General features: G+C 47.2%; 1 protein-coding gene across 1 annotated transcript in view; it reads right to left on the reverse strand.

Annotated features, from left to right (window-relative positions):
* LOC142495721 (zinc metalloproteinase-disintegrin-like cobrin) overlaps positions 1 to 25,282 on the reverse strand; it is a 475,628-nt gene that overhangs the window by 176,373 nt on the left and 273,973 nt on the right. Inside the window, exons 10-12 of the mRNA XM_075601587.1 lie at positions 20,553 to 20,637; positions 20,233 to 20,363; positions 5,309 to 5,486 (exon numbers count right to left, since the gene is read on the reverse strand). Of these exons, the coding sequence (XP_075457702.1) occupies positions 5,309 to 5,486; positions 20,233 to 20,363; positions 20,553 to 20,637 (394 nt within the window). The remainder of the gene's footprint in view (positions 1 to 5,308; positions 5,487 to 20,232; positions 20,364 to 20,552; positions 20,638 to 25,282) is intronic.

The raw sequence follows: 25,282 nt of genomic DNA on the forward strand, positions 1-25,282 counted from the left end.
TCGCTGAGCTACACGAGCTGCACCAGACGGCTTGGAAGCGCGAGCGGTCCCACCAAGCACCAATACCTGCAACGGAGCGTGGTTGCTGTAAAGGGAAATCCCCTTGGGAGCGATGTACTGCTGGATGAGGGGTTTTGGACATTAATCCTGCTCCTGAACCAACGTAGCGTCCCCGCTGAGAGAAGCAAGCTGCAGACTCTTCTGACAACAGTTGCTGAGTGGTAACTTGTGTGAAACACACTAAATGCACCTATTCCACTGTTTTGATGTACGCAGATTTATTACCCTGTAATTACTAATATATAGCATTACTTGCTTCACTATTTGGCGTTGTGCGCTGTTTCTTTTGTTTCCATTTCTTAGAGTGTGGGGGGTGCTGAGCCACCCCCTGTGTTTATAGCAGCAGACGCCTCTACAAATACACGGTTATGTGATATACTTTCTTCATATATACACCCTCACTGTGGTTATTGTGATTTATTTCTTGGTCACTTATTTATGTGGTTTAGTCACTGCACTATATTTATATTCTAAATTTTGGGTTAGATAGTAGCGCACAGTATTTTCTCTGTTTTTTAATGACACTGATGTATTTGCCCCTGCCCCAGCCTTCTTAACCCCAGTCTGCAGGCTGTTCCCTGTCAGCAATGATAGAAATACATGCAACCTGTGCTATATGGTTTTTAGGCACAAGATGGCGTTGTGAGCGCCAAAGCCAGCACTGATTGAAGAAGCGTGGCAGAGACTGGGAGGTCTGATTGAAGTATAGGTATCCATTTTCAACCATTCGACCTCGTAACCGCAAGTTCAATTGAAAAAGTGGCTTGCGGTTAGATTTGACGTGGTTTTCCGATAAAATGTATCCGTAACTTGTTAGCTCGCGTAACTTGAAAGGCGGAAAGTCGATTGCCGTGGGAAGTCGGTCAATTGACGTGAGAAGTAGGTGAACTTGGCTTCCCACCGGCAAGCCTTTTAATTAAGTGGGCTAACAGGAACGGAGACAGCTAGAGTCTAATTTTTGGTGTGCAAGTCCCAATATATAAACCACTCACACACATATAAAAATTTCAGTTGTGGCACCCATGATGTTTTAATAAAGTGTATAATACTATAAGTTTTAAAATGTACAGGCAGGAACAGTTTTTTCTGTAAACCCGGGGAAAAAATCCTTTGACGTGTAAATATACCAGGGGAAATGAGCTGATGGTATTTTCCTTTCTGCACTTCAAAGAGGTCCCTCTAAGTGGGAGACTCTAAGTCTAGTGAAGTGACAGGAATGAAAAGCCTCAGAGATCCAAAGTGTGAAAATGGCCGTAATCTTGCTGAGTGCCAAATCCTGAGCCTTTGACACCTTGGGACCAAACCCCTGACTAAGCGTCACCAGTAAAGGGGTTTGTCCCAGGTATGCTAAGACGCATGGGTGTCAAGCTGACACATGCGCTTTGCAAACCGGAAAGCCTTTTCGCCCGGTTTGGCAAACTTCAGCCAAAACGGAGATTGGTGAGTTAAATGTTCCCACGGAGGGGATTGGGCATGCATGTTATAGATAGGTCTGTGAGCCCTATAAAACTGCCCACCGAGCTATCCCCGGTGTGATTCGTAACTTTTCCAAACTATGCACAAGATTCTGTTCTAGTACAGCAGTAGCGGTTCCAGGGCGCAAGGGGTTAATAACATTGCAACCAAAGATTTACCCCAAACTCCGGAATTCGTTAGCCCTGGTGACTCCCGAACGAACTCTAATGAACAAGAACAAAATTCCTTCATTTCTCGGAATTATTAGATCGGCAACTTGCGATCTAGCCAGACGGACTTTAAATCAGGGACTGCATTTCTTGCGCTTTCTTGCAAAGGACAATTTATTTTGTTTCCCCATCCCAGTAAGTGTTGTATTAAATGTATTCTGAAGCTGTTGTTTGTTTGTCTATTAAGGAAATAAATGACAATTTATTTTGCCCTCCTTGTTGTGTTCAATCGAGAATCCCAAAAATATATAAGTGTTAATAAGTACTGGTCCACCGTGACAGGCTTATATTAACTGGTGGCAGCATGTGGGATACTAATTGAACCTATACTATAGTCTCCTGCGGGACTCTGTTGTATAGTGGGGGACCTAGGGGCTTGCGAGTTCCCCAGACAAGTGGCAACTTACACACACTTCTAAAGAGCACGAGATACTTCACTGGCCCCTTTACCCATACCTCGATAGCACCATGAGTAATCGCTCAGGAAGGTTCCGATCCTGGGACCGGGCGAAGATCGTGGAGAAATGTGCGGGCTATGGACTGCCGACAGATGGTCGGTCAAAGGAACAGCTGTAGGAAGATTTGGAGCGTCATGTGGACCAGATGGTCCCACCAGAGGGACATGACCGCGTAGCTGCTGTGGTAGCGGACGCTATTCAGCCCAGAGTGCAGGAGGTCCCACCAGCTTCAGGGCTGCAAGGACATGAGGAGAATGCCAGTGGTCCACTGGATGTGGGTGGCTTGGTGCCAGGGAATGCGGAAGGGGTAGTTGGTGCGGCTGCCGGAATTACCACCCCTGGGCTCACTGCACTTCTTGCAGCATGACGAGAGGGGATTAGCACTGCAGAGAGTGTACAGCTGCTGCCAACAGTGCTCGGAATAGCCTCCCCATCCCACCTTGTAAACAGGGAACAGGAGCTTCCCTGGACAGATAACCACAGCTTCAGCAAGTTCGTTGATGGCACAGATGACATTGATGCATTCCGCAATGACTTTGGAACGCAGTGTTCCCGGTTCCCAATTCCAAGGAGGGACTGGTTGGTCAGACTGCGACCACTGTTATCTGGAAAGCCAAGCGGACTGTGCAGAGTATTCCACACCTGGATGCTGATGACAACGGTCATATCAGGAGTAGGCTGCTGACCCAGTATGCCCTGACCCGAGAAGCATACCGGGTCAAGTTCCGGATGGGGGGAGTACTCCCCGGGGGTCATTCAGTGACTATGTCAGCCGTATGGCTTACACGGGACTCAATGGGGGAAAGGAAATGGGGTTACAAAATTCCATACCCTACAGGACTTGTTCTTTCAAGAGCAGCTACTGCAGCAGCTCCCCTCGGACGTGAGGGCATGGGTCTTTGACAACAAACCTCAGACCTATAAGGATGCTGCGAAAATGGCAGATGAATATGTGGCCAGCAGGGCTGCAATGGATGACTCAGCAGCTCCAAAAGGAATGGCCCGCGTGGCCAAGGGAGCTAAAACTACCCCTCAGTGGACACACAACCCTGCCACTATTGAAAAGGAGTGCTTGGCAATTGTATGGGCACAACGTAAACTACAGCCCTATCTATACTGTCGCCGATTCACCATGATCACGGATCACAACCGCTTGAGTTGGCTACAACGGGTGTCCAGTAAGAATGCCAAACTGCTGCGCTGGATTCTTGCCCTGCAAGAATTTGACTTCACTATCCAGCACAAGAAGGGCAGCTAGCATGGCAATGCGGATGGACTATCCCGTCAGTACAGTCCCTGTGAGCCTGTAACCCCAAGAGTTGTCCAGCCCGTCAAACCGCCAGACGAGGCGGTTGTAACAGCGCCTACATTTTGAGGTGGGGAGGAGAAAAAAGCCTGTCACGGGAGACCAGGTCTCTTAACACATTTATACTGGGATCATATGATTGAGAAAAGCAAGTAAGTAAAATCAATTGTAATTTATACCATGAAAAGACATACACAAAATGTTCCACAATTACAATCAAAATACACTTATTGGGATGGGGGCAAACGACATAATTGGTTTTCAGAACGAAATCTTGAAACATAAAGTCTGTAGGAGTAATTTCCCAGGAGCGGGAATTACTCGCGAAAGCCTTGGAACTGTTCTCGGGCAGCGGTGCAAGTCGCAGCCACTGCTTACACCACTCGTTCTTGCCTTTGTTTCTTGGCACTTGGAATCTTAGAAACTTGATGATAAGATGAATCTTGGATGAATCTAATTCCTAATGGGCTGCAGGAATTCTAACAGGGTTCAGAACCATATACCTAACAAATACAGCTAATATTTCCATGGGAATAACATTTCCCACCTATCTCGGAGTTGCCAATATTTCACAAACCTGGCAGAGGGGGATTCTCATTCTGCTAAGGGCATGCGCGAACGAAACACCTTTGCTTCTTAGCATATGAGACCCAACCCCTCTACCTGGTGACAGTAAGTCTGGGCTGGCCACCATTTGCCAAACTGCCCGGACTTTACACTAGGATGGGGGTACTTGAGGGACAACTCCCCAATTAACACCTTAAGGATACTGAGCCCTTTCAACTCCGGACTATTACAGACATTATGGCATCAAGCCAGCGGGATGCCTTAGAAGTCCGGAGCTGCATATCCTCAGCTCATTGACGGTGAGTCACTACATGCATACTAAGTGGGGTGCTACAATAAATGAGTGTTTCCCTGTCTCCAGTGTTCTGAATGAAAGCCCAGATATTCCCATCATGTTTAATACACTATTTTAGCGGGACTTTCATTCATCAATTTTTATAAAACGCTATAAAAATTAAGTTATGGTCGTTTTATATGTTTCTCCCAGAACTATGCGAACAGCAAGTTTCAGAGCGCTAGGAGCTTCCTAGCAAAAGTTAGCAAACAGTCACTTTTATTATTTAAGCGCTGGATTTAGAAACATTTTTACTCTTGCCACCTTATACCTGGTGGGAGAGACTCTGAAACCCTATACTGGGTTCTGGGGTTTTGGGAGCCCCTTGAATGTGATTTCCCCCTGCCCGGTCTTACTGTTCTGGTCTGTGCTGAAGCAGGGAGATCTGGCGGTGAGCAGCTAACTGCTTCCTAAGGAGGATTTTGTCCGGTGGTCTGTTTCTTCATGTCTCCAGGAATCTGGTAGGATTCCTGGGTACATGTTTTGGGGTAACCAGCAAGTCTGGCCACCTTCTACCCAAACACACCCTGACAACATGTTACCATCAAATCATCCCTAAAACTCATGCCATGTGAATCTCCGCTGGTTGGCACTCCTGGAACAGAAAAACACACATACATCTTTATTAAAATACAGTTCACATGCAATAACTGGGATGCAGAGCTGACACTTGTCAACCCCAAACCCAGAGTAAGTGTATTTTCTTCTGCCTATTATAATCCAATGTGTGTTTGCCTGTTTCTACAGAATAAATCACAATTTATTTTACTTATTGGCTTTGCTCAGTGATATGATCCCGGTATAAATGTATAAGTTCCTTGTCTCCCGTGACAGTGACACAAACCAAGTTGGTGACACTGACACTTGCCCGGTCACGTGATTGTGGGAGAGTTATTACCTTCACAGTGCCGCAGTCACACTCCTCCCCCAGCTCAATAAAGTTATTCCCGCAAACAGGGGGTGTCAGAATGTCCTTTTTCTTGGGCTTATCCTTCATACACAGCGGCATATTGTTCAAAATGAAATTCTTGAAGTCCCGGTGGCTGCAGTTGCTGAACATGCGTGGAGGGTAATAACTGTATAGGGAGAATGAGAGGGATACATAAAAAGGGAGAGGGAGAGAAATTTTTTTATTGAAAAGGAGATTTAGAGAGAAAGGTGCATTAGATTCTTCCCAAGACCAAACCTCTGCCAGCTCGTATTTAAATATATTTGCTAAATTTTATTCTTATAGTATCCTCTTTGTCTTTGAAGTGAGCAAAACTTGTTTGTCCCCATTTCCCCATGTCTAAGGGTACTACGTGTGCTGATGATTACCTGTGTGGTATACAGGAGGCCTATGCCTCCGCCGCTGGGAGCATGGGGTGGTCTCGTTCCTCTGGTTACAGCACTTCCACCTGGGAGGGATCCTAGGGCAGCAGGATAACCCCTCACAAGAACCAATCCAGTCAGTAAATACACACACCCGGTATATATAAGAAGTATTTACTGAACACACACACAACCTATTATATAACAGTACACACAATATAACACAGTGATCATGCAAGGCCCCACAATGCTATACCCACACATAACACCACCCCAAAGTACTGAGGTGCCCTGGGCACCTAACCACACCGGTGTCCACAGAGCCAGGCACACCCAAAGAGCGTGTGTGGAGTAGCGCTACCCATTGTGTATGGCCGTTGGTGCACTTTAGATACCTTCCTGGTCTAAGGCTAAACCAGGCCAACATGGATGGTGGATCCACCGAACAGCAACGTGGTCCCACGCCACGGTCTGCTGGATCCACTCTCTCTCTCTAGTCCTCAGGCGTTCGCCTATGGAGGGAGCTCCAGCTGGAGTGTGTCCCTTTAAATGCCTATTAGAATGCCTGTGGTCTAGATCAGACCGCAGGCTGCAGTTCACCGCATGGAGTCCGTCGCTGGTGCACTAACACTGACACTAATGTTCTGATGTGAACACACAGGTAACATGCCCCAAGTCATTTCGAGCAAAACTGCATCATCAAACTCAGGTAATACCTGTCACGGTTGTGCTCGCCACAAACCGGGGCTGGACCGCGGGGCTGAGGATGGGTTATAAAATCACCGACCTTAGACCGTGCAGACTGGTCCGGAGTTGTGCAGCTCATAGTCAAACAGGCCGGGTTCAGGACTGGAGAGAACAGCGTAGTCGTTGTACGAGCCAGAGTCGGGATAGGAGATATCCGGGTAGTCGTAGTCCAAGCAGGGAGTCGGCAACGGGGAATCAAGCAGGTCCTTTTGCTTCAGCGCAATCGCTGCATGTCGGGAACGGGGTTTGCGCGAGTGGCGTCCACGGCCCATGGCGCCGGTCTAGGAGAGGGAAGACTGACCAGAGCGGGCACACCGCCAGGCAGCACTGGTAACCCTGTGCTTCAGCGCAAAAGCACAAGCAGGCCTCTAAGAACCAGGAACTCAGCGTAGCAGCAGCAGGCCTGGAGGATGGATGGGTGCATTGCCAGGTGTTAGTATAGTAGATGACAAGGCAAGCAGTAGGGACCGAAATCTTGGGGTGCGTACTGAGTATTTCCAACACAGAGGAAACAACAGGCGCAACAGAAGGATCCAAGAGGTATAACCATGGGTATTGTATTGTATTGTATGTCTTTATTTATATAGCGCCATAAATGTACATAGCGCTTCACAGTAGTAATACATATCATATAAATAACAAATAATATAAATAATAGAACATGGGAATAAGTGCTTCAGACATACTGTAAAAGTAACATTAAGGAAGGAGTCCCTGCTCCGAGGAGCTTACAATCTAATTGGTACACTGGCGACACACTTTATTCGAGCTCGGCTAGTCCCACGAATTCGGGTATACTCGGGTGTATTGAGGTTTGTGACTGTTTTCTGCCCGAGTGCATTTCGTTATTTTCCAGGCAGGGATTGAAGCATTTTATTCCTGATGGCTGCAATACTGCACAGTATATATATATATACTGCATTACAATTCATGAATTTATGCCATCTGGTAGACACGCGAAGCATTGCAGCCTATTAAATCCTAATCATTATCATTTAACAGATCAGCCGCCCGTCAGCCAGGCATGAACCATGGCTGGGAAGGCAAACGCAACGGGGCTTGTCTGAGGTGAGGAGCGGCGCATTCCAGGTATCTACCAGGTACATACTGGGTATTTGCTCGAATAAAGTGTGTCGCAGCAGTAGGTAGGGAGAACGTACAGAGACAGTAGGAGGGAATTCTAGTAAGTGCGTCTGCAGGGGACCAAGCTTTATGTATCATGTGTCCATGATTATCCAGTGCTATTCATTCTGCAGAGGCAGAGAAGCAATCACTAGTGGTGCTCCCAAATACTGTAGAACCCTCAGTGAGAGGCAGTATTGTGTGGGAAGTGGAGATCACATAGTCCAAGGCAGCGTGTAAAGTTCTAGAGACAATAGGGAGAGAAACCCCATACTTAAAGTCATTCTGGGGTACTTCAGGGGCCACAGAACAATCTGTGAAAAGAAACTGCCCTCCCGCACCGGGGATTTGGAGTGCGGCAAGGGTTACTTCAGATATGGCACTAGAGTCAGGGGAAGGTATACAGGTCCTTGCAGAGATTTGAACAACCGCATGGGGTGGATTACGTGCTGCAAAGAACTCCAAGGGCACCGTACTAGTAACAGGAGTGGGAGTAGGAATAGGCTCTGGAGCTTTAATATCTGGAACTTGACAATCAGGCAGTGCAGGGGCAGCAGAGGGAGGGGAGCTGGAGGCTCAGAATCTGTAACAGGGATATCTGGTACTGCAGGGACACTGGTAGTATGAGAACCAGTGTCTGGAGCGGGTGCCTGGCAATCAGTGACGGGAACTGGGGGAATTAGAGAGTCAATAAGCGGTAAGTTGGAACCGGGGAAACTCCTAATAGCAGAAAACTTAGAAGAAAAAAGAGTTTTAGCCAAACCTGCAAGGGCCCTAACAGGGGTACTTGTCATGACAAAATTAGAAATAGGTATGTTTACTAGTGCGTAAATTCTGATAACGGAACTGCTAGCCAGTGATATGGGGTGGTTTGTACATTTTTTAGGAGAGGGAGGTACCCCACAGGTTTAGCAATAGGACTGACAGAAAAGGGTTTGTGAATAGTCCGTGTGTAGGCGGCAAGGAGAGGTTCACGCTCAATTATGTTCCTGTCAAATTCCAGGACTAATTTAAGGGTGGTGTCTATGGCCTGAGCCGGTACCCCAAAATCCGCAGTTTCCAGACACTGAGTAGACATAAGAAGGAGTAGTTGGGAGTACTGGGCTTGTAACATCTTCTTTACCTCTCTACATTCCTGAGATTTAATAAATGTTTCTTTACAAGTCAGTCTTTCTGCAAGGGTTAACCCTTCATACATACAAGCAAGATTAAGAAAATCTTCCCCCAACGGGACAGGTTGACAGCAGCACAGCAATAGAAGGAGAGAGGCTGGGTTGAGTTAAAAGTAGACTTTAATCAGACATCGTGCTGACAGGACCTGTCAGCACGATGTCTGATTAAAGTCTACTTTTAACTCAACCCAGCCTCTCTCCTTCTATTGCTGTGCTGCTGTCAACCTGTCCCGTTGGGGGAAGATTTTCTCTATCTACTAACACTGCAGGCACGCCGGGCTGGTGCTACGCCTACACGCTGATTCCACGTCTCTCCTCATCATCCTGCTGCGACGCCTGAGCCGCCGGTCACGTGACCGCCCCCTGCGACCAGCTTGGTGCAGGAGGGTTGGCGGCGGATGCATCCACGCTCCTTACGGATGCCAGGACCATCACTTCGGGGTACGCTGAAGGCACAGAGGAGCATCATTATTTCATCCTTCATACCACACACTCATCAACCGTGAGTCTTTCTATCTCGGCGTTTTTGGAGCTCTTTCTGAGCCAGCCGCTGGGAGAGACATCAGGTCATATATTCAAGCTGTTTCTATACAGCCGTGTGGTAGGATTTCATTATGACTATCTCTCTAAGGCTTACAGCACCACCCGCAACTTTCTACTGAGCACCTATAGGGTTAAGAATTTTCTTCACCTGTGTATACCATTACAAGCAAGATTAGGCGGAGGCAGTTTTTCAAACAGATACTGTTCTTCAAACAGGGACTGATCCACAGCCTGGGACATAGGTTCAGTTACATATTTACCAACCCCCGCCACGGCCTGGTCCGGTTTTGTGGGGCCGAGCATACTGTCACGGATGTGCTCGCCACAAACCGGGGCCGGACCGCGGGGCTGAGGTTGGGTTGTGAAATCACCAACCTTAGACCGCGCAGACTGGTCCGGAGTGTGCAGTTCATAGTCAAACAGGCCGGGTTCAGGACTGGAGAGAACAGCGTAGTCGTTGGATGAGCCAGAGTCAGGATAGGAAATATCCGGGTAGTCGTAGTCCAAGCAGGGAGTCGGCAACAGGGAATCAAGTAGGTCCTTTTGCTTCAGCGCAATCGCTGCATGTCGGGAATGGGGTTTGCGCGAGTGGCGTCCACGGCCCATGGCGCCAGTCTAGGAGAGGGAAGACAGACCAGAGTGGTCACACCGCCAGGCAGCACTGGTAACCCCATGCTTCAGCGCAAAAGCACAAGCAGGCCTCTAAGAACCAGGAACTCAGCGTAGCAGCAGCAGGCCTGGAGGAAACTGGAATGAGTATAATGAACTAGAACAAAAACAGAGATCAGTAATGAGAGATACAAGCCAGGAGGCTTGTGGCAAAACACACGTAACATCCAAGAAGGATTATGCTCGGCATAGAAGCATTGTGTGAATGCAGTATTTAAAGGTCAGTGAACCAATTGTAGAAGGGGCGTGTGACAGCATTGCTCTTATGACTGAGCACAGGCTGGGACTGCAGTCATAGCTTGCACAGCTGCTGTAGAAACCAAGGGGAGTGTTCCAGAACTGCACAGGTCTGCAAGGCAAGGTAAGCAGTAAACTGAGGTGTGGATTCCTTACTATACCCCCACACTCCTCATGCCACGAACGGCACCCCAATCCAAAAAGACCCGGGCAACCTGGAGCGAACGTGGTCCTCCATCCGGCATGGTCACTTGCATCCCGGTGGCCGGGAGCAAATCCTCTGGCTGCACCATATCAGGGACATGGTGGCACCGGAGTCAAGCAAGCCGTCCGCTTGCCGGACCCCGATGGTCACACTCCGCAGATGCTTCTGACGAACATCACTGGGCTGCATCCTCACTGAAGCAACTTGATGTCCTCCAATCTCCACTGCTGGTCCCGAGGTGCCAAGTGCAGGTTCTCTGTGGACGTCCCTCTGTGGGTTGATTCCACAGCTGTGCTTGGCTCCTCTGTGTGTGCCAGCCGCACACGGGCGACCGTCCTTGTAGCTTGCTTTCGTTGCCCCTGATGTGGTCCCCCGGACCGGTCCTGGTCCGGATAGTCTGGCCTGAGATGACCGACCTTATTGCAGGAAAAACACGCCTCTCGTGTCTAAACTCTGAAGTTTTGGGTGCTTTGCCGTCCACTGCAGACTTGTGGTTCCACTGAAGGGTGGTTTTGGATCCCTTGGCCGGGCTGTCCACATCTTTGAGATTCTTCTGCATTAAAGTCCTGCTGCATTAAAGTCCAGCAGTGTATGGAACTTGGTGATCCCTTACCCCTCCACCCACTGGGTCCCCTGCAAAGCCATGCGGGCACCATAATCCACATAGGGTTCCCTGGAAATTTTCTCCCCAGTCTGGAACTTGCCCTGTAGGCTTCTGGTGTGAGGGAATAGTGTGTGAGCAGCATACATTTTACATGACCGTAGTCATCGGCATCCACGCGTGGAATACCCTGCACAGTCCGCTTGGATTTACTGGATAACAGTGGACGCAGATTCACACCATGTCACGCCATGGGACTCTGTACTGGAGACACTGCATTTCAAAGTCATTGAGAAACGCATATATCTCATCCGTGCCATCCATGAACTTGCTGAAGCTGTGGTGATCTACCCGGGGAATATCCTGTTCCCCGTTGACAAGGTGGCAGCGTGGGGCTTTACCAGGAACTGTGGCCAGCATCTCTATCCGTTCCACTTCGGTAGCCTTTTCTCCCCATGCAGTCAGGAGCACTGTGAACCCAGTGGCGGTAAGTCCAGTAGCCGCAGTGACTATCTCCTCCGCACCCGCTGGCACCAAGCCACCATTACTCAGTTGGTCACTTGCTCCCTCCCTATGTTCTTGCAGTCCCGGAGCTGGATCGACATGGGTCTTTGGTTTGTGGTCAAAAACCCATTACCTCATGTCTGAGGGAAGCTGCCGCAGTAGCTGCTCTTGGAACATCAAGTCCAGCAGTGTATGGAACTTGGTGATCCCTTACCCCTCCACCCACTGGGTCCCCTGCAAAGCCACGCAGGCACCATAATCTAAAAAGTATTCCCTCTGATTTTTCTCCCCAGTCCAGAACTTGCCCGTTGACAAGGTGGGAGCGTGGGACTTTACCATGAACTGTGGCCAGCATCTCTATCCATTCCACTGCGGTAGCCTTTTCTCCCCATGCAGTCAGGAGCACAGTGAGCCCAGTGGCGGTAAGTACAGTAGCTGCAGTGACTATCTCCTCTGCACCCGCTGGCACCAAGCCGCCATTACTCAGTTGGTCACTTGCTCCCTCCCTATGTTCTTGCAGCCCCGGTGCTGGATCGACCTCCTGCACTCCGGGCTGATTGGTGTCTACAGCAACTACAGCTGAAGGGCTAGGCCCCTCCATTGGAGCCATTCTGGCTTCATGATTCTCCAAGTCCTCCTCCAGCTACACCTTTGACCGACCATCCATTGGCAATCCATAGCCTGCACATCTCTCCACGAGCCGTTCTCGGTCCCAGGATCGAAACCTTCCTGAGCGGTTACTCATGGTGGGACTGTTAGCCCAGGGGTATGACCAAAGGGAACAGTGTAATATCTCGTGCTCTTGTGAAGCATGTGTAAGTTACCAATTGTCTGGAGAGCTCGCGATCTACAAGTTTCCCCACTATGTTATAGAATTCCACAGGAGACTATACCATAGGCTCAGTCAGCATCCCGCCGCTGCCACCAGTTAACATAAAAGCCTGTCATGGTAGACCACGTCTTATCTACACATTAATACCAGGATTCTTGACTGAGAACACAAGATGAGTAAAATAAATTCAAATGTATTTCCTTTTAAGACAAACACACAATACTTGCACAATTACACTTAATAAAACACTTAATAGGTACAGGGAATTAAATCAAATGTCCTTGGAACAAAACAAAATCTCTGGGCACCCCTGCACGCATGCCAGTGGGTGCGCAAATTGATCGGTGTAACTGTTCCTGGCTAGGGCCCAAGTTGCCACCCCTATATCTTTGCCAAAAAGAATAAGTTTGTTCAGTCCTTACAGTGTTCGTTCGGGAACCCTTAGCTCTAACGAATTCCAGAAGAGGGGCACAATCCTTGGTTACCATATAATTAACCCCTCACACTCTGGAACCGCTGACACTGGAACTTGGTGAATCCCATGAAAACTTCATATGGAACTTGAGATGGAACTAACTTTCTGACGGACTGCATGTACTTTTAAAAACTCCCAAAGGTCCATCCTGTCAGTCTGCAGCGAATCACTGCGTGGGAATTTTATCCCTGGCCAATCACACGCTTTGCCAGGTGGATAATCCTGGTAACCCTTGCTTCAGAAAAGTGACAGTTCATGTGCAAAAGAAATGTCATCTTCCCCCACCCTGCCACTTGCTACTTAGCATATGCCACCCTGCTTCCTTAATGAATGCCTCTCAGTCTTCCTCACTCCTGCCTGTGAACAAAAGGTTAAACACCTCTATTTCTTTGAAGCTCAGAGGTTTTCTGCTAAGAATTTCAAAGCCCAGGATTACACACCTCAAGTGTCATCTCCTGTCTAAAATGTTAATTTCCTTACTCTTATAACTGTAAAATACCAAAATTATAGCGGACTTTCATTTAATACTGGAGGTGAACATTAATGCTCAAAACCATAACTCCTTTATGTGTTCGTACCTCAGTAATGCCCACACCAAATATCATCTTTCTAGGATGCTCCTAACTAAAGATAGCTATACTTAAAACCTAACTTAAACAGTTTTATTCTAACATGAATTAAACATTTTCCTTACCCCCCAATAAACTCTCCGCTTTAGCTTAAAATTTAACCCCTACAACTCTCTCCACCTTATCCATGGTGAGAGAGTTACGGAACCCCTCACGGGGTCCTGGGGTTTGGGCATATCCTGGGACTGGAATGTAACCCAGTTCCCTGCCCAGTTTTACTGCCCTGGTTTGTACTAAAGCAGGGGGATTTGGCAGTGAGCTGTAACCTGCGTTCCAGGGAGGATTTTAGCCGGGGGTCTGTGTTCTTCATGTCCTCAGGAATCTGGGGAGATTCCTGAGTGCATGTTTCGGAGTAACACACAACCCAAACACACCCTGACAACCTTTTACCGTAAAGTCACCCCTGAAACTCACGCCCTGCACATCCCCACTGGCTTGCACTCCTGGAACAGTAAAACCACATACATCTTTATTATACCAACAGTTATATACCACAATTCGGTTGAAGAGCTGACACTCACAATTCCCCACGGGCACATTTTCATTCATTTTAACTGCAGCTGGCTTCTGAGCTGCAAACCAGGGACAATAACGCTAGTGTAGGAGGAAACATGGTATTATGGGGATAATACATTTTAACCCCTTCAATCCCAACAGGGTTTATGGTTAACCATCTGGGCATAATACCTTTGTTATTGGCTTGTTAACCCCTCCCGTCACAGTCTCTAGCCCCTAAGCACTATGGGACATGTTTTCCTGTGGTCTCCTATGCGGAGCCACTTAAGATAGCCGCCAAATATCTCCTACCAATGTGCATGCGCAAAAATCGCACTGCGCATGTGCGAAGACTCTAAGATGGCGACACCCGCTTGCCGAGTATGCTGCGGAGCTCAAGCAACCCGATCGCCACACAGCCCTAGCACTGACAGCCCCAGCCTCCGGCAGAGTGGGAGGGGAGGGGAGTTATGACATCAGTCACTGACAAACTTGGAAATAAAAAATCAAAAATCAACAAGATAATATCCTGCCAAAGAAAACCTTCTACCAAAAAGAATAATAATTAAGGTTAAAAAATCAATTGAAAAAATACACTAAAAAAGAAGAAGAAAAACCCACACACATAGAAAAAGCACGAGAAGCAAATATAAGGAGTAAATGTTGGTGCGATAAGTAGCCACAACATCAAACAACCTCCTATCTAACCGAAAGCCTCAGATCACAACTAGTACAGGGATAAATACATCCATATAATTAACCTAAATAAAATTCAATAGGGATTTGCATACATATTGCCCCACTCTATTTATTCAAAGGGGCATGGTTATATATACTCTCAGATATGCAAAAGTACACTAATAACAAAAGTATCAAAAATATCATAAAACTCCAAATGTGCTTACAGTATCATTACTTATTCAGAAGACTCTACAAATAAGACACACCCCATACTGTACATCAAGAACAGGATAATGAAGACGCATATGTTCCAAAATCCCAGACGTGGATGAAAAACATTAACAATCAACCTAAGACTTAATTTTAGCATATGGGGAAGAGAACATAATTCTCAGGTCCTAAACATATAAAAGGACCCTATAATAAAGCCGAATGGCAAGAACAGGTGGAGGACTACTGGATCAGAGAAAATGTCCAAACTCCCACTCCTTGTTGAGACCGAGAGGAACCTGGGTCTTCAAGGTGAAGATCCAGTAGGCCTCCCTCTGGTCCAGCCTCTTAATACAGTTACCTCCTCTGACATGAGGATGAATGATCTCAATTCTGCAGTATTTCAAATGTTTACTATCCCCCATGGGGCAGTGGGTACAATGTAGTGGGACTGGGTGAATAATATCTGTATGCGTGATAAGTCTAACATGTTCCAAGACACGTACCTTCAAGCACCTCGTGGTCCATCCCACATATTGTTTCCCACATCCGCAAGTGAGGAGGTAAATAACATACACGGTTTTGCAATTAATGAAACTCTGTGTGTGGAACACTTCTTCAGTGACAGTACTTTTGAAAGTCTTGGACGGTAACATCAAATTACAGATCTTGCAGGAACCACACCTATAAGACCCCTTGGTAAGTTGACTAGATCTAGTGGTATGTGATGAAAATAAACTGGTTGAAAGGGAATTCGAGATGGTTTTAGCCTTTCTGGACACAATTTTGGGGCTTGATGGTAAATCCTGCCCCAAGACAGGATCCAGGCGCAGGATATCCCAGTGTTTTTCCAGGATTGACCTAATATCTGTTGCCTGTTGACTAAATTGCGTAATAAAATGTGGTCTCTCAAATTTAGACACCCTTATATACCTCCGTATTAATAACTGATCTCTGTCCTTTTCCTCCATCTCTCCCCTAGCCTGTGAAAGGTCATGGGGTTTATAGCCCCTGGCTAGAAACCTGATTGTCTATGGACATCCATGCATTAAGTCCATGGGACCGGAGCTCTTTAAGTGGCCCATTGGAGCTGAACGTTTGGGCAGTGTTTTCCACTGGATACACCGCAGTCACTTCCGATAATAATGCTCTAGTGACTCCCGCATTTTGGAAGAAGAAGAATCGGTCTCTCACCAGTCCTAAAGTCTTTTCTGCACCCAGGTGTCCGTGGTCATCATGTAGGGACCATAGGACAGGGACAGGGTACTACAAACTTCTGGGCAGGACTATCTGTCTCCTGTCTTGGTGGTTGTGATAGGGAACAATTCTGTAGAGGAGACCACGCTCTATGCAGAACTTATCCCATTCCCTCATTATGATGGCTACTGTGTCGTGGGAGCACTATTCACCAACGAGGGTTTGTTCTGTTGGATGACCTGGCAAATAGCTCTAGCTCTTCCATCTCATGATGGCGTATTGTGTGATGGCCATGCCTTCTGGATGGCAGAAGGCAGCAGGGAGTGCCTTGGGCTGACATCCCAGTGAATCAGATGCCCTCAGTTCAGAGAACGCTACCTTGTCCTCCACTATGGCAGCAGTCGAGCACATTGCCCGAATCCCAGGACCAGGGATTTCTTCCAACGGCCATTATCTGGCTTGGTACTCAGTCCAGGTCTTCGGGACAGGGCATCGGCTCCGATGTTTAAGGGACCCAGTTTGTACTTTAGAGTGAACTGGAAATTTGAGAGGGCCGCCAGCCACCTGTGTCCAGTGGCATCCAGTTTGGCGGACAACAGGTCGTTGTCTGTCCGTACCTCAAAAGAAACTCCGTATAAGTAGTCGTGGAGTTTGTCGACTACCACCCACTTGAGTGCGATGAACTCCAGTTTGTGAACCGGGTAATTTTGTTCACTTGGTGTCAATATTCAGCTCACATATGCCACTGGGCGGAAGCCAGCAAGGTACTTCAGGTGCAGTACAGCTCCCAGCCCGTTGAAGCTGACATCCACATGTAGGATATAGGGCTGCTCGGGGTCGGCAAAAGCCAAGACATGTTCTTCCGTGAGGCTTTTCTTGAGCCCAATGAATGCCTGTTCACAGGCGGATGTCCACTTGTCTCCGAAGGGTGTCTGTGGGGTTGTGGCCTTCTGACGAGGTTCCTCTGGGAATATCTTCAGAAGTAATTGAGAACCTTGGCTTTGCTTGAATAGCCTTCAACGAAGTGACGGTAATATCCGCAGAGTCACAGGAAGGACCACAGCTCCATCACGTTGTCTGGTCTGGGCCAGTTCACTACGGCTTCGACCTTAGCGGGGTCGGTAGCCACTCCGTCTGTGGACACTATGTGACCCACGTAGGTGACTGACATGCGACAGAACCTGCATTTGTCCAGAGACAACTTCAGACCTTCTTTTCCCAGTTTATCCAGTACCTTCAGGAGGCATTCTTGGTGCTCTTCCAGCGTCTTACCGAACCTCATGATGTCATCCAGATAGACTAGGCATTCCCGGGGGTTCATATCGCCAATGGTCTTCTCCATTAGCCTCTGGAAAGTCATGGGAGCACCACAAATGCCTTGGGGCATCCAGGTAAACTGATAGAACCTGACAGGACAAACAAACGCCATCATCTCCTGGTCTTCGGACCTCATAGGTAACAGGTAGTACCTCAGGTCCAGCACGCTGAACCACTGGCTTCCTGACAGGGCGCTGAGGATTTCTTCTATCTGCGGCAAAGTGTACTGGTCTGGTACCATATGACGGTTCGGGGTCCGGTAGTCTATACACAGGTGGATGGACCAATTCTTCGTATGTACTACTACGATTGGGGAGGCATGAGGGCATTGGGACTCCGTTACGATGCCCGCTTTCTCCATCTCCTTCAGGGCATCCCTTACATCCTCCACATCTCTGGGAGTGATACGTCTGGAATGGTCCCGGAATGGTGTGGCGTCACTCTGCCGGATTGTGTGCTGGGCGTTCTTGCTGCAGCCCAAATCCATCTCGCTGGTAGAGAATACTTCCCTCCACTCCTCCAATTTGGTACCAAGTCACTTTTCCGGTCCGTGGGCAGGGTCGATTCCCTGAAGTCGAACTGTAGCCCGGCCGGCTCTTCATGCTCGGTAGCAGCGTTTATATGGTCCAGGTATTCTACGGGCAAAACCGGGTAAATCCGACCCAGTGCTTGACTGACGTTAAACTGTATAGGGTGAGGCAAAATATTCTGTATTGCTATTAGTAAGGGTAGTCTTCCACTCCATCTCTGGTACCACCCTTAACCCTCTTTTGGCATCCTCTTCTGGTGCAGTTTCTAGGGATAAGTACTTCTCGGCGTCGTCACGTCACGGGTAGTTGGGCACCACAGCCATATGCTTCACTCCTCCTGGTGGAATCTCGGTCAACCCCTTCTCTAGATTGAAGAATTGGCCAAATCTGTCTTGGGCGGAAATCCTGTAGCACTCCTCTTTGAAGACTGGATGAATCCGTAGGGAAGATAGGGGGTAATTAGCCCACCTTTTGCAGATAGGCTCGGTTCAGAGCCCACACCACATCTGCAATGGTATGATGGGGGAGCTTGGATGTTCTCTGGGCTCGGGAAATATTAGTGCCTCCATTTCCATGAGGTGAGTCTTGTTGGTGTTCAGTTGCGGGATGTCCAACCATACTTGCACAACACCATCAATGGGCTAGTCTTCACTGCTAAGGCCCCATAGTTTCATCTTCTCCACCGACTGCATAGGCAGATGTTTCAGGTACGAATCGTTGAAGGGGCGATAGATGATGGTCTCCTGAGACCCCGTGTCCAGCAATGTGGAGGCAGAGATTCCTTCCACCAGGACTTGGATTATAGCCGCAGGCCCTACTTGACTGTAGGCATCCAGTTGGGTTGCCTCTTTGAGGCTGGTGCTGAGGTGCTCTCCATGGGCATGGATGGCTGTTCTGTCATTTGCACTGTGAAGGCCATAGCTCCTGGAGTGGGAGGCCTTGACTTTGGACAATCTCTTGCAAAGTGACCTTCTTGGTCACAAGTGTAACAGCGGTTACTTCGCTCGCACCGGCACTTGAGGTAAGGGTCACTCTCCAGGCCATCCTAGATGCGGTGGCAGGCACCCTTGTAGTAGGGTTGTCCTCTGCACTTTCAGTCTCCTAAGACTTCTGTGCCAACGCCCCTTTGGTCTCTTCTTTGCAGGACTCCTTATGTTTCTTGGGGATGTGCAACCGGGCATGTAGCTCGTGTTTTTTCACTTGGTTCAATAGTCCTGTAAACGTAGGAGGACTCCTCTGCATGGGAGCATGTTGGCTATAGGGTGGGTAGTGCTCGATCCTCGCAGGTACTGTTTACTTAGGGCTTCATCCACTTCGGAAATGGAAATGAGATTATTGGGTGAGTAGTGGCCACAATACTAATTGTATTCGGTGGATGAACGCAGATAGCTCCTCCCCTTCTTTCTGGCGGAGAGTATAGTACTTAGCTCAGAGCTCACTCTCATCATCCTCTAGTCATAGGCCTTGTTTAGAAAATCCACTAGCATATGGGCCATTACATCCGCATTCTGCTCCCGGTGCATGCTCACCATCGTAGAGGCGGGGGACATTAGGCATTCCATGACCCGCTGCCTTTTTACTGCTTCAGTGCAAGACCATTCCTCCAGTACCTTCAGCTTTACACTTGCAGTAATGTTGGGACTGTGAAGATTGCATCAATGCTTCCACCAGTTGGAGTAGTGTTACCCCCAAGTCTGAGCTTCTGGTTGACAAATGACTGTAGTATTCTGGCTGTTGGCTATGGGCTTGCTCAGGACTAGTCCCATACCTTCTGGGGGTATACGAAGGCTGTGGGTTCTCAGCTCGGAGGGGCACCTCTAGTGTAGTTCCCTGACTGAAGGTTACCCTGGGTATGAGTGGGCTGGAGAAGAGTAACGAACACCCTGTGAGCAGGGTGTAATTTCTCCCTGGGGTATAGGAAAGGCGTGGAGTTTCCAGGGCCATCTTAACAGCATTATAGGCCCCCGGGCAAAGCAGTGCACTGGGCCCTGCAAAATTTCTCTCGCGAATGTAGACATGCCAACTCTCCGCTACAAGTCATAATTTTTCTCCTTCTACCGAGTTAGCGGGAGATTTGAATGTTGAGGCGGGGGATCGGAACATTTATGTTAAATTCTGGTCTGTGCATAGATTAGCATGGGGCCTTTATGCTCGTGGGGCCCCCGGGCAACTGCCCAGCTTGCCCATGCATTAAGACGGCACTGGGCGTTTCAACCCGACACGGTACGTCTGCTGGGGATGAACCAGAAATTAGATTGTAAGCTCTGTGAAGCAGGGCCTCATTGTGCTTGACATTTCTAACATGTTATTTTACTTAGTCGTTGTTATCACATTTATTATCCCACCTCAGGGAGGCCGACATGATGCAGTAATCAGCAGGGCAAGAGCAGGAGGTGGTATCATGCTTCATCCCCAGGTTGTGTCCCATCTCATGAGCAATGGTGGCACCAACTTCGATAGAGCTACTGCTGTGATCCTGAGAGAGGAGAAAAAACGAGAAAGAGAGTGAGACAGTGATAGAAGCAGTTCTTCTGTCTGTGTCACTGTGTCACCCTGCAGTGGGTGTACCTGTGTCACTATGTGACGTAAAAATGCATGGACATGAGTGTGTATGTGACATATGTCACCCTGTCATAGTGATGATTCTGTACCCTGCAGACCTCACCTGAATAACCGCAGTGGAATAAGAACTACTGCACATAGTTCCTACGAACGACAGTCCCACTGAAGCACCGTCAAAGTCAGTGTTCCTGGAAAAGCCAAACATCATTCTCTTAACATGAGGCATCTCTGTAAGCTAAGGACTTACAAGACAAGCTAGGGCTGTGTGTTTCTACAACACCATTGTGTGCCAGTTACTAAAAGTAACACAATGACGAGATGAGTTGTGTGTGTGTACATGACTAAGTGCTGAGTGTATACAGTAATGCAAGGACATTATATATACACAGTATATATATTGTGACATCTCAGTCTCAGCATATGATCTTATGTCCAGGTCAAAGGCAGGAAAACTTAGCGTTTGTGCACAGGAGTGTTTATTTACAAGGTACAGGCAGTCCTCGTTTTACAACGCTTCGTTTTACAACGAATGGCTTATCCAACGCTATGCAATGCATACCTATGTTCATTTTTACAACGCCAAAACGGCTTATCCAACGCTCTTACGACGCTTTGCAACATGGTTTATGTGTATATAATATATATATATTATACTATATATGATACTATATAATATATTATATTTTTATATTATATTATATATATATAATACATATGACAAAGTGAGAATATGATGCAAGGAGGGGGTGGAGGTCGGACATAACAGCACTGGGATCTAAGTAGTCATTTTAAGTCAGCATCCATCTTAGGTACCTGATATTGTCTATTGTCTGTATGAAAGTTGGTATGGAAGTTAGTTTAAAGACACAATTTTTATTTTTTCTGCTCCTGAAGTTTTAAATGATTTTAAGCTGTTCAGGTAAGCCACAAGACCTTGAAGAGGGGAGAAAAGCGCGAATGTTATGAAAATAAAAGATAGATAACAAGAACGTCTCGCATTCCGAGGGAGGTTCCCTTGAAGTCCCGTATGTAGAGGAGAGGTCAACAACCTATATAAGGAATATTAGCTGAGTCATTTCATTTGTAATATGAATCTCATAGTAATGCTATGTGTTCATGTTCATATTTTGTTTATCTTATATGCTTACGTAGTGACGCACACGCAACCTCGTATAGGGGCGTGGTCTTAGTATTTTGGGTATAAATAGGGCCTGTATGCCAGTATCTCGTTGGGGGAGTGTTTAATTTGAACCTCCCTTCTGCATGTGCTCAGTACACTGCAATACATCTATTTGTTATTCTGCAAAATAATCCTCAGATGACTCTGATTTATTTAGGTTTTTCACACATATATGCACTAAATAATTTATGTGTGTGCTGCATATCTTATTGTCTGTGTAAAATATTTGGTGTATTTTAGTGATAAAAATGCCTTCAGGAACGGAACCTTTCATTTAAACAGTGTTCCTATGGGAAAACGTGTTTCGCTTTACGTTTTGCTATCCAATGCCATTTTGAGTAACACATTGTGTCGGATAACCGAGGACTGCCTGTACATTACAAATCAGGAACAGGATTAAATCATAACACAAACAGAAAGAAAAGATCTAACTCCTTTCAGGAGTTCTAATATAGCTTAGTCCCTAACTTACAGTGATAGAACTAATCTCTTTCCCCACTTTACACTCTGTACCTGCAGCTTTCCACTTGCAGTCTCTCACAGGGCTGTCTGTGTATGTGCCTTCAGATCAGCACAGCAACAGTACAGGAAACTGTCTGTGTTGCCTTTTAGAAATAGCAGGAAAAACGGCGGTGCATCTGCTGCTGAAGAAGAATTGGAACAAAACTGCAAACTGCAAAGAACTAGGTGCAAACATTTATTAGTGGCATAATAAAAACAGCCAGAAGGACACTCTAACGCATTTCACGTGGTATGCCATGCTTTATCAAAGACTCTTTGATAAAGCGTGGGATACCACGTGAAAACGCGTTAGAGTGTCCTTCTGGCTGTTTTTATTCAGCAGCAGCAGATGCACCGCCGTTTTTCCTGCTATTTCTACATATACCTCTCGGTAGGAGCACGCTTGACAGGACCAGAATATCCTCAAGGTCAGCAGTGAGTAATTTATTACTTCATTCATGTGATCAGTCCCACACAGCACCCAGACTACCACACAATATTTACCTATTAGGCTAGTGGTTATATCTATGGGAGTGTGTTTATTGGTGGACTATTTGGATTCCTACGTCTCATGAACTGTCTCAATGCAATGAAGATATTTATTGATTTATTACGTACAAAGTAATTGTCTGCTCCTGGTTAGCATCACAAGTGGGAGTGTCCCTCCCCTTTCCTGTTCTTATGTTGCCTTTTACATGGTACCTGATTAATTCAGGCTCAGGTGTGAGGGAATGGAACACCCCCTGGAAGGTGCTGGGTCCTATGTACCTCCCCTCAAACACCTTCTTCAGTACTTCACATATCCTCCCCTTTGCTCAATCGTCAATGGGTGAGCACTCGTAAATAGGGAGGTGTATACTCGGGACAATGCATCGGTATTTCCATGCTTGGAGCCTGGCCTGTGTTCAACCGTGAATTGGAACCCCTGGAGTCTCAAGAACCAGCAAGTTACGCAAGCATTTATTTTCTTTATTTTGCTGCATATACATCAAAGGTGCATGGTCCCTTATGAGGGTAAATGTTCTCCCTAATAAATAATATTTCAGAGTCTCCAACGCCCATTTGATGGCCAAGCCCCTTTTTCTCATCTATGGCATGTCTCTTCTCATGGACAGTTAGCTTTCGGCTAATATATATGATGGGGTGTTCCATGTTCCGACTCTTTGTGACAGGACCGCTCCTATCCCTACATTGGAAGTGTTACACTGAACCTGAAATTCCCTGGTGAAGTCCGGGGTGATCAGGATGGGATGGGCACATAAGGCATCCTTTAAGCTTTGGAAAGCTTTCTCGGCCTGTCAGACCACTTTACCATGACCAAACTCTTCCCTTTCGTTAGGTCGGACAGAGGGGTTGATAGGGTGGCAAAGTCGGGTATAAAGTGACGGTAGTACCTGGCCAGACCGAGGAAGGCTTTATCCTGTTTCTTAGTTAGTGGTCTCGGCCACTCCCTAATCGTCTTCAGCTTTGCAACCTGCAGTTTCACAAGCCTTCCTCCAACCGTATACCCCAAATACTTGGTCTCTTCTAAACCTATGGCACACTTATCAGGGTTTGCCATCAGACCAGCTTCGTCCAGGGAGTCTAGAACTGCCTGTACCTTTATCAGGTGAGAGTCCCAGTCATTACTGTGAATGATCACATCATCCACGTAGCTCGCGGCATAGACCGTATGGGGCTTCAACACCCGGTCCATCAAACTCTGAAAGGTTGCTGGAGCCCCATGTACTGTAGACCGAAGGGTATTTAAGGAATGTGAGCACACACCTCGATCCTTCCGTACTACTCCTACCCCTGACCTCGGCAATGGCAACGACCATTCTTCTGGAAAAAACGGTACCGGCAAGTATTCATGCAATACTCCCCATCTGGCATGGCACCATCTAATACCACAACCCGGACAAGTCCCTCGCTCTGTCGTTGTGTGTATTCATACCTGCCACCTCAGTTCTAGGGACAGCTCTGGTCTGCGGGCTACTCCGGCGTAACATTATGACGAGCCCACAAGATGCAGACCAGGCCGAACTGAGGCAAGCAATCTCTATGCTGATACAGCAAAATCAGGCCATGGCCAATCAGATTGTGGCCCTAACACGCCAAATGGTCAAACTTTCGGCTCAAGTACCGGAAGCACTGTGACAGGGTGAATGAACGTCACCAGCCATAAACCTGGCAAACCTATGTTTAGGCTTGCAGTGCAGCAGTGACGAGGTTAAGTTTCAGTTGAGAAGGGAGTACATGTGTGATGAACTGTCTGTGTCCTGCATGCTAAAGAGAAGATGCCTTGTTGTCTATGCTGAAGAGAAGCTATTTTGTTTTTGTCTGCTGAAGAGAAGCTATTTTGTTTTTGTATGCTGAAGAGAAGCTATTTTGTTTTTGTGTGCTGTATATTTTTAAGGCTCAATAAAGAAGCCTTATCAATAGAACCCGCGTGTGTGGTTGCATGTACCCTGCAACAAGCACACAAAAAAAAAACACAGCGCACAATGCTCATAGTGCATTAAAAATATATTAAGACAGTAAATCAATAGGGTAAGTATTGTGCGTACAGCAATTAAATTCAAATAGGCATGTTAGGGGTAAGTTACCCATACACCAACACTGTGGACCAGATCAGATGTCATCAGCAGGAGCTGTTCCGTGATACCAAGTTTCAGATGGATCAGTGGGGAGTCTTTTGAGGTAACCACTTCGTGAATGAACAATGTCCAGCATTCGTAGCTCACAAGAAAACAATCCTGTCTCCAGGACACACACGGTGGCTATGATCCTCTCTCTGTCCTCCGTCGTGGCACTTCCGGGTTATGACGTCATCTCTTAGATGCAGCGCTGCTCGCGTAACTGTCTTTCTCCGGTAGCCAGATGAAATAACACCAACGGGGCAGATCAAAAGTCTCAGAACACTCGCTTTTCCAATGCGTTTTGAAACCGTATAGGTTTCTTCATCAGGGAATAAAGAATGGTGCAATAGCTGACATTGAAATACCCCACGCTAGTAGCCCATTGGTCCGTCACACGGACGTCCTAACCAATGAGATAGCAGCAAGGGGGAGTCAATCCTTACAAAAAACTTATCAACAACAACTTTATTAATCAATATTCATAGACAACACACAATTAAAGGAAGCGATTCTAAAACAAAAGAAAAATAA

Source organism: Ascaphus truei, chromosome 5 (assembly GCF_040206685.1).
Source record: "Ascaphus truei isolate aAscTru1 chromosome 5, aAscTru1.hap1, whole genome shotgun sequence".
Taxonomy (NCBI): domain Eukaryota; kingdom Metazoa; phylum Chordata; class Amphibia; order Anura; family Ascaphidae; genus Ascaphus; species Ascaphus truei.